This window comes from Populus alba, chromosome 5 (genome assembly GCF_005239225.2).
Source record: "Populus alba chromosome 5, ASM523922v2, whole genome shotgun sequence".
Taxonomy (NCBI): Eukaryota; Viridiplantae; Streptophyta; class Magnoliopsida; order Malpighiales; family Salicaceae; genus Populus; species Populus alba.
In genome coordinates, this window is record NC_133288.1 from 4,026,226 (window position 1) to 4,037,027 (window position 10,802).

Genomic DNA, 10,802 nt, shown 5'->3' on the forward strand with positions numbered 1-10,802 from the left:
TGGTGTTGTGGATGCTTTTGATCACATCCTTCCACATACTTGATTCCTCCAACCCAAACCTCCATAACCATTTAAAGAGCAGAACTGTATTTTTGTCCCTTAAAGAACCAATCCCAAGACCACCCGCATGTTTTGGAAGAGTAACAGTTGCCTAGCTAACATTGCATATTTTGTGCCTAGCTTCTTCTCTCACCATCTTCATGCCATGGTTGCTGATTGGAGGGGCTTTATAATTTATTTATTACAATTGTGCTATGAAAAAGAAAAAAAAATGCTATGATATTAAAAAAAAAAAGAATTTCCTCGTAGCTATGATATTTGTGATATTAATTATGTTACACTTGTGATCATGTTGATGAGAATAATAATAAATTCATATAGTTTTAGTAATGTTTATGTTAGCAAGCAATGCTACTGAAGGTGAAGAAGCTGTGACGAAGATGATGGTGATGGGTAATGACGATTAAAGTGATTGAAAAATATTTTTCTTTTGATAATTTATAAGTATATATATATTTCAAATGTTTAAGATATTTTTCAAATAAATGTACCTTAACTATGATAAATGATATATTCTCCGTTTGTTTGCAATTTGATTGTAAAGGCTTCCTTTTAACATAATTCTGCTTGATATGCTCCATGTAATTACAAACTAATTAGCTCATTCTGGTCTTCTCACTTCTGGCAATTAGTCAGTTTGATGGCGGCTTGCAACAATGTACTGTCACCAACCGTTGTATTGGACTTCGATTCACCGATAATGCCCTGCAACTGAGCTTGAGCGAAGGAATGGACATTTGCATTTAGGCAAGGAATTGCCTTGTAGAATAGAAGAAGAAGAAGAAGAAGGGGGAAAAACAAGCAGAGATCATAATCTCATGAATTCTATTCTTCGTAAAGAGCTCACTCTTGAGATAACATAAGACCACCAAACGTTGTTTATACTAAGAACACGTGAAGCTTTCATGCTAACGTTTTCTTTTCTCCTCTTTATATACCTTTTTTCTTTTTCTTTTTTTTAATATCTAAGATACGGTGGGAAACAACTTTATTAACATTAGAAGAAAAATCATCAGGAAGCTCCTAAATGCTGCGTAAACATATAGCAATTTTATAAAGAAAAGGAATACATGACCTGAAAAATAAAATACAACACTCTGCACATGAATCTCTTATTCCGAACCACAAAACGCAGCTCATATAGCGGTAAAAAAAGTAGGACTTGGAGGGATTGGGATTTCGACTGTCCCCTCCAACATGAGGAGGACCTTTTTCATTGAAGGGCGGAGGGATGGCTCATCAAGAGTGCACCAAAGTCCCACTTTAACCATCCTATCTAACTGTTTCTTTTCGACGATTTCATCACCCACAAGTTTGTCCATATCACCGTCCTGAAAACATTGGTAAACCCATTGTTCGAGAACAACTTCATTCTCTGGAAGACTCGAATCCACATTCTTTCGACAACATGTGATCTTCAACAACATAACTCCAAAGCTATAAACATCTGCTTTAACTGTCACCGGCATATTCCGGTGCCATTCTGGTGCTACATATCCCCTCGTCCCTCTCATTCCGGTGAAGGTTTTTGTTTGGTCTGACTTCAGAATTTTTGCCAATCCAAAGTCAGAAACTTTGGGGCACCTGCTTTCATCTATTAGTATATTCTGAGGTTTTATATCACAGTGGATGATCTGAGTGTCGCACTCTTCATGTAGATAAACAATACCCCTTGCAATGTTGCGAGCAATTTCCAACCTTTCAGGGAAGCAAGGTCGTTTCTCAAGTGAGAAGAGTATGTCAGCGAGGGAGCCATTGCTCATGTACTCGTATACCAGGAGCCTGTGGTGTTCATCATGGCAATAGCCGAGCAGACGGGCTAGGTTTCTTTGATTTTTTTTGGAGAGATAAAGGAGGACAAGAGAAAGTATTGAATGTGAGTGTTATCAGTCATTTCTTATATATTATATATATGAGGGTGATCATTTTAAAGATTTTTTAGTATAATTTCTCAAAGTATAATGGGGAAATGAAAACACGATCAAAGCACAAGATTTTTTTTTGTAATTATCCATGAACTCATGAATAGTTGTAAAGTTTTTGAAGTGAGATAATGTTTGGTGATTTAACTAGTTAGCTGGCCTGCATTTTATCGCGTGATGAAGAAATTTCTTGCTTTGCAATGAAAAAATAAAAAGAATTATCTTGCAATATCGATAATAAACACAACAAATTAAAACAAAATAAAACTAAGTTTGTTTACATGTTGGTCGTTAATTTAAGATTAAAATTTATGGTTAATTAAATTTTTTTTTTACTATATTTCATATGTCACAAATATTTGTGTTATAAATATTGTTATTTTTATTATAATTAAAAATACTAATATAAAAATATTGTTGTTTGTGCTATAAATATTATTATTTTTATTATAATTAATTTGATTAATAAAATAATTAATAAATTTGAAAACAAATTATTATCAATATTGAAAAACAACCATAGATTTGATTTGAAATGTAAAATTGAAAATTGTTATTATCAATTCTTGTGTTGCAATCAGACTCAAAGCTTTTGAGTCATATATTTTTTTCATATTTTTTTATGAAAATAAAACGTTGGCCGCAACCTAACTAATAATTACTAAATGAGGACTCCAAATAAATTAATTCATTTGATTGCTATGTGAGATTTTTTATAAAATACTTCAAGGAAAACAAACATATTAAAATCATAAAAACATTTTACTATAAAATATTATACAGAATAAACGTAACTTCCTCTAAATTTCCTCAAACAATCTTGCATTGCAAGATTAAATGGGCAGTAACAACGCCAGGAATGCTTTCTTGTGGATTTAAACACATTTTTTCTATTCCTCTTAATTATGGGAGGGGGGAGCTATCTTCTGCTGTGTAGGAAGATCTGATGAAACAAAGGAACAATTGTTTTCATTTTACCAAAAAACATATTTAGTGGAGTCGTACTATTGATTAAAAAATCATCTACCAGAAGTGGAGTATCCTCAATACAAGTTGTTGCAACTCTGAAGAACATATTGCTAGTATTTGTTGAGACTTGAGAATAGCATTACCCATCTAGAAACCTGGCCAAAATATAGGTTTCAGTTTTCCAGCCATAATCCCGACAAATGAGATAAGGTGGGAAACAACTTTACAGGCATTAACATTAGAATAAAAATCATCAGGAAGCTCCTAAATGCTGCGTAAACATATAGCAATTTTATAAAGAAAAGGAATACATGACATGAAAATAAAATACAATACTTTGCAGATGAATCTCTTATTATGAACCACAAAACGCAGCTCATATAGCAGTTAAAAAAGAAGGGCTTGGAGGGATAAACCCACTGTTCGAGAACAGCTTCATCCTCTGGAAGACTCCAATCCACATTCTTTCGACAACACGTGATCTCCAACAACATAACTCCAAAGCTATAAACATCTGCTTTAACTGTCACCGGCATATTCCGGTGCCATTCTGGGGCTACATATCCCCTCGTCGTCTGACTTCAGCAACTTTGCCAATCCAAAGTCAGAAACTTTGGGGCACCTGTTTTCATCTACTAGTATATTCTGAGGTTTTATATCACAGTGGATGATCTGAGTCTCGCACTCCTCATGTAGATAAACAATACCCATTGCAATGTTGCGAGCAATTTCCAACCTTTCAGGGAAGCAAGGTCGTTTTTCAAGTGAGAAGAGTATGTCAGCAAGGGAGCCATTGCTCATGTACTCGTATACCAGGAGCCTGTGATGTTCATCATGGCAATAGCCGAGCAGACGGGCTAGGTTTCTGTGATGTGTTTTCCCAATGACTTTCATCTCATTCTGAAATTCTCTTTCCCCTTCAGCTAGAGCTTTCTCCAGTCTCTTGACAGCAACAACCTTCCGAGTACTTGATATTATCCCTTTATAAACTGTCCCAAATGATCCCCTGCCAATTTCTTCCTTGAAACCACCAGTAACATCTTCTAGCTCTGCATAAGTGAAAGCTCGAGGAGCAAATTCCTCATTCAATGCAGTACCATCATTTTTGGGAACCTTTTTATATGCCAATACATGATATCTGTAAATGATGATTCCGAAAATCGCCACAATAGCAAGCCCAAAAGCAACAACTGAACAACTTATTATTACGATTCTCCTGCCAGTGCCAAGGTTCTTCTTCTCTTTTCTGTCCATGGAGGATATGGGTCTACCCACCTTGACGACAGCCAAGTTGGAACTTTCTAAGTTTCTCCTCCCAAATCTCAAAGGAAGCCTTTGCTTTCTGCAGTACTGCCCATCAGTGAATAATGCTGCTTCACAGTTACAGTCTTCCAAACAGGCTTGCTTACAATTGTCTTTCATTGTTAAAGACAAAACGGAGTACGAAACATCTTCCCAGATAGTATTAGACAGCTCTTCCATGGTGTATGTGCTACTTCCATTCTTGTCGTTGCAACTTTCAGCATTGAAATCCCTCTGACAGCCAGAAGTCCAATTTCCCTGGGTAACAAACTTAAATCCAGGAAGACAAATACATTCAGCTTCCTGATCCTTCACAACACAATATCCATTAAGACCGCATGATCCCTTGGGTTGGCACTTATCGCTTGTGGAAGACCACACAGCTGACCAGTTTCCATTCCGTGTCAGGTTTTGTGAATATAATCTGAAAATCCCGTCAGCATCAAGTTTCATCATATTAATTGTTTCTTTCGTGGGATATCCTCCAGCTGTAATGTTTTTTATGTTGAAACCTGTGGAATTGAGCAGGTAGAGACGGCCATCCGGATCAAGATTTAGGGTCACATTATCTCCCGCCCCATTAGTACCAGATGCAAAATAAGCATATGGAGCTGTATCTGGAGTACTAACAGGATACTGCACAAGGTGTCCATCATGTTGCATCTTGAGTCGGTAAATACCAGTTGAGAGGTGAGTTTCTGAAACAGGAGAAACCAGCTCTGCCCCAGCTCTGAGCTGTTGAGTTGGCAAAAGGGTATCTGTTGGGTGGTCAAAACTCTGCCATATAATCTCGTGATCAGAATTATATAGCACAAAGTTGCCTGAATCAGACATAGAAGCTAAAGAAGCTGGCTGGGAAGCAGAAACTATCGGAGTCTCATCCCCTTGTGCTGATCTCAAGACAACCCTGCCATCACTGGTGAAGAGCAAGGTCGCATTACTGGGGACTGGGGCGTCATCCCTTCTAGCAGCCCACACAACAGTCTTTAGTGAAATCCCGGATAGAAAAACCCCTATAGAATAGCCGTCGCGTTGTCGGAAAAATCCGAAAGCATAAAGACCAGAAGGTGACAACCATAAGGAGTTTGTGAAAGGTGTTAGAGAAGATCCGAGGGTTATATTGGTCTGTCTTTGAGCTGAAGCTGTAAAAGATAAGGCGAGAAGAAGAAAAAAGATGATAGAAGCCATGGATAGGGATTTAGCTCTTGTCTGGTATGGGAGTGTCAATATAAGGATGTCTAATGTTCCAGCACTCCAGTCTCTTTCTTTGGGTTCCAGCAGTCAAGCCAGGCACTCAGAACATGAAAGTCTAGCCATAAAATCCACGCTTACTTGTATGCTTTCAAAGTCAATGCAGTTGCGACGCCCCATTTGAACAGCCATTTGCTAATTTCCCCTGGACTGTTCTTGGTTCTAATTTTCTGCAGCAGATTCTTTTTTATTTGTCACATAAAAAACCATAAAATCCACGCTTTTGATAACATATTGATGGTATGGTTTTTTCTATGGTTTTTTCAATGGACCGTTGATTCTATGGTTTTTTCCACACGTATTTTGCAGGAACAGAAATTGGACGTATGAGTAAAGTAATGTATCTCTTGTCCTTGGCTGTAGCCAGTCTTTCTTTGAGCGTGTTTGGAATTAAGATAGTAATAATGGTTTAAAATGTTTTTTATTTAAAAATATATTAAAATAAAAATTTGTTATTTTAAAAAAAATTATTTTTAATTTTAGTATATTAAAATAATTTTAAAAATATAAACAAAATTTAAAATTTAAAATAACATAAATGTTGTTTACGGATTGAGGGTGCCCCTGTATGACTTTATTCAGAGTATATTTAAGGTGGTCACAACAGGGACTGTTCTCAGCAAAAAATGTCTTCTCTGACTAGCTTCAAAGCCATGGGTGCGCTTTGAGGGGCTTTATAATTTATTTATTAAAAATGTATTATGAAAAAGTAAATATGTAAATCTTCATGGGAGATCTCTAATAGATGCATTCTACATTTTTTTTTACCGTAAGTTTTTTCTAACTTTAAAAAATATAAAGTTCATGCAGTTATAACTTAAATCAACTGGATTAATTTAACTAATATACAAAGCTCAAGGTGCAATTATTTAATATTAAAAATTAAAATTATATAAATAAAAAAATTTAAGTCAACTCATCACCCGCAATACAAGACTAGAACAAAAAAATAATTAAAAAAAAACTTAAAAAAACTCATGAGCACTGTGTATTGAAATTGAAAATGCTGTTGAAAGTTATATTTATTGAAATTAAAGGTTTTTTCATATTTTCATAAAGGTTTACATCATTATTTTACTTTTTAAAAAAAAATTATCATTTGACATTGTTTTTTTTTAAAAAGGCTTTGTAGTTTTTAATTTTTATTTCAATTGTAGTGTCTCGATCTTATAATTTAAATTATAAGTTTACTGGGTTAATTCAAGTTGACTCGATCTTTTTTCTAGATTCACTTTTCTATGAAAGGAATTTTACTCTCTTTTTTAACATTATTTTTTTAAAAAAATAAAATTAGTTCATCCCTGTGGCGCAGAGCAGGTGCACATCTAGTCTCTCTGCTAAATGTTTTTGCAATCTGATTTGCTTCTCTAAATACATGACTGAAACTGACTAATATATAATTAAACAAACTCTAGAGAATCCCATACATACCTAATCGTTTGAACGCGAAATTGATGCATTTGGATGTAAAGTGAAAACCGTAAATTAGGACTCCTAAATTTCTAGTTCTTAGGGTTCAGATTTCTATCAGTCATGAAGAGAGAGATTTTGATTTTTTTTGGAGAGATAAAGGAGGACAAGAGAAAGTATTGAATGTGAGTGTTACCAGTCATTTCTTATATATTATATATATGAGGGTAAGTTTTTTTTTTTTGATCATTTTAAAGATTTTTTTATTATAATTTCTCAAAGTATAATGGGGAAATGAAAACACGATCAAAGCACAAGAATGATAAATATCCATTCTCATCTTGCAGGGGTATTGGAACCTAGTGCATACTCACACAAAACATAAAGAAGCTAAGGATGCAGACAATTCTTCACTGCTTGCGGAGCAAGCAACCCCTGCAGCCGACTCCCCTACACCAAAAGACTAACGAAGACTAGCCAAGTTATCATAACACATTGTAAATTGTGGATATAATAAAGTTAGTTATATAATGTTAAAGTTAGTTAAACGTTTGTTAACGTTTTATTAACAGAAGTTAGTTAGAATATGTGTATATATATGTATTCATGTATACTGCAAAAGAGACAAATAATAAAAGAAGAAATATTGCATATTGATTGCAGACTTTCCAAACGTATCTTCCTTCTTCTTCTTTCATAAGAAATTTTATTCTCTTCTTCTTTCTCTGCTTCTACAGGAAAGAATAAATTCTGCTATAACAAAATTATCATGGTATCAGAGCAAGATTTCTTCTAAATCTCTGAAAATATATACTCTTCTTTATTTTTTTTCCAGAAAGATTCAAGATCTTTGTAGTTGGATATTTTTCTGTCATCAACTTCTTGATTCCTTCAAAACTTCAAAATGTCTGATCATCTTGAAGAAAGTGCTTCTACAGCACATAAAGATTCATCCAATATCACTACTCTGAATCTTTCTGATGATTCTTCCAGCTGCTACTACCTCCATCCTTTCTGATAATCCTGGCGCACTTCTGGTTTTTGAAATCTTCACTGGCGAAAATTATATTGAAAAGAGCAGATCCATGACAATTGCCTTAACAGTGAAAAACAAGATTGCCTTCATTGATGGATCTTTAGTTCAACCAAACACCACCAATCAATCACTTCGTGTGGCATGGTTGAGATCAAACAATCTGGTTCTATCATGGCTGATGAATTCAATTGCCAAAGAAATTAGCAGCAGCCTTCTTTACTTCACAACAACATTCGATATCTGGGAAGAATTACGAATTAGATATCTTAGAAGTGATGGACCAAGGGTTTTTAGTTTAGAAAAATCTTTGAGTTCTATTTCCTAGAATTCAAAATCTATCACTGAATATTTCAGTGAATTCAAGGCACTATGGGATGAATACATCAGTTATCGCCCAATCCCAAGCTGCAAATGTGGAAATCTTGATTCCTGCTCATGCAACATTTTTAAACATCTAACAGATCGACAACAATCCGACTTTGTTATGAAATTTTTGGTTGGCCTTCATGATTCTTACTCAGCAGTTAGAAGCCAACTATTGCTCCAAACTCCTTTGCCATCTATGGGCAGAGTCTTTTCCCTGCTTCTTCAAGAAAAGAGTCAGAGATCCCTAACAAATGCAGCAGGCATTCCAATTGATTGCCAAGCAATGATTGCTGAACACTACCACAATCAAAATTCCAAATCAGGTTCAACATATACTACACGCTTTGCTAAACAAAAAGGAAAAACTGAGGCAACCTGCTCCCACTGTGGATATCCTGGACATACTATTGATAAATGTTTCTAACTTATTGGATACCCTCCTGGGTGGAAGGGACCAAGAGGAAAAAGATTTTCTACCATGCCACAGACCAGCAAAAACTTTCAACGATTACCCACTGCACATCATACTACTGTCTTGCAACCACATCTTGACACCCCTAACATTGTTTTCTCTCAAGAACAGATGCATAATCTACTCACTCTAGCAAATAGCATTTCCAGCTCAAAGATAAATAACACTGCTAAAGAAGTATCTACATCAGGTATATCTTTTTCATGTCATACATCATCTTCACCTCATAACAGATTTTCATAGATTCTTGATACTGGAGCCACAGATCACATGATTTGTAGTCCTCTTCTTTTTTAATCCATCATTCTCCCTAAAACTCAGTCTAAAGTTCATCTGCCAAATGGTCAACATGTACCAATTCTCTTCACTGGAACGGTTAAATTTTCTCCTGACATCATTTTATACAATGCACTTTATGTTCCAGCTTTTAATATCAATCTAATTTCTGTTTCTAAATTAACTGCCGCTAACACTGTTGGCTTATTTTTCTTCACACAAAATGTATTCTACAGGATCTAAGCAAATGGAAGATGATTGGTCTTGCTGAAGCTGAATCTGGTCTATACAATCTTCACAAACCCCCTGATCAAAATACTAAAGAATCACCTCCTAGATCAAACATCAAATCATGTGTTGTTGCGACAAATCTCTAGCATTTACGTTTAGGCCACATCCCTCCCTCCAAAATCACCCTTTTGAACAAAACTGATCCTTCAGTCACTATCAGCAACAATACCATTTGTGATATTTGCCCCCTAGCTAAACAAAAACGGTTGCCCTTTTCTTTATCTGTTCATAAATCTACAACAGCTTTTCAATTAGTTCACATTGACATTTGAGGACCATTCTCTGTTACCTCTTATTCTGGTTATCAATTTTTTCTTACTATTGTAGATGATTACAGCAGATTTACTTGGTTATTTTTAATGAAATCTAAATCTGAAACAAGACATCTTCTCAGCAATTTTCTAGCCTATGTTCATACTCAATTTAACACCAACATTCAAACTCTCAGATCCGACAATGGCCAAGAATTTAATATGCCTACTTTCTACCAAACGCATGACATCATACATCAATTAACATGTGTTGAAACACCTTAACAAAATGGAAGGGTTGAAAGAAAACATCAACACCTGCTCAATATAGCTCGATCTCTTTTGTTTCAATCCCAACTACCTTTATCTTATTGGACAGATTGCATACTCACTGCCACACACCTCATTAATCGTACCCCCTCCCTCATTCTCCAAAATCAGACAGCTTACCAAGTTCTTTATCACAAACCACCACATTACAATTACTTAAGAGTATTCGGCTGTTTATGTTTTGCTAGCACAATCACACATAATAAAGGTAAATTTCATCCAAGAGCCACGAAATGTATTTTTCTTGGATACCCTCCACACATTAAAGGATACAAAGTTCTTGACTTAACCACTTGCAAAACCTTTGTATCTCGTAATGTTGTTTTTCATGAATCCACCTTTCCATCTATTCCAAACAAAGTTCATACACCCCTTGTGTTCCCTGACTATCCTCAAAATTTTGACCCTTTTCCTTGTCTCCCATCAAACACAACTCTACATGATTATGTTGTTCCTGGAAAACTTCCTATACAACCTCCTGTTCCTCACATTTCTCCCCTGCCTCCTCCTCCTCTTCCCCAACTTAGAAAATCTGAAAGAAATAAACATCCACCTACTTACTTAACACAATATTATTGTGGACATATGGCTCAGATTGCTTCAGCAACTCCAGACTCTCCACCTTGCTCCCTGCCTGGTAAGCCCTACTCTATCTTTTCTTTCTTGTCTACCTCCCAATTATCCTTACCCCACTGTGCTTTCTCTTCTTCTGTTTCATCTGTTTATGAACCGAAAACTTACAAACAAGCTAGCTCTATCCCTCATTGGCAACATGCTATGACCAATGAAATCACAGCTCTTGAGAAAAACAAAACTTGGGACTTAGTCATTCTGCCACCAAATAAAACTGTCATTGGATGTAAATG

General features: G+C 35.5%; 1 protein-coding gene across 1 annotated transcript; it reads right to left on the reverse strand.

The window, feature by feature from the left end:
• Window positions 1–1,196: 1,196 nt before the first annotated feature.
• On the reverse strand, window positions 1,197–5,441 carry LOC118055668 (G-type lectin S-receptor-like serine/threonine-protein kinase LECRK3). Its single transcript, XM_035067612.2, has 2 exons — window positions 3,688–5,441; window positions 1,197–1,758 (listed from the first exon to the last, which is right to left on the reverse strand). Exons 1-2 carry the CDS (start codon window positions 5,439–5,441, stop codon window positions 1,197–1,199), a joined length of 2,316 nt encoding a protein of 771 aa, XP_034923503.2.
• Between the last annotated feature and the right edge of the window lie 5,361 nt (window positions 5,442–10,802).

Excerpts from the sequence above, each read along its gene's own strand:
- LOC118055668 (XM_035067612.2), bottom strand. The coding sequence starts at position 5,441 with ATGGCTTCTATCATCTTTTTTCTTCTTCTCGCCTTATCTTTTACAGCT. Across the intron at positions 1,759-3,687 it reads CGACCTTGCTTCCCTGAAAG|GTTGGAAATTGCTCGCAACA; the intron begins GTTGGAAATTGC and ends CTTCCCTGAAAG.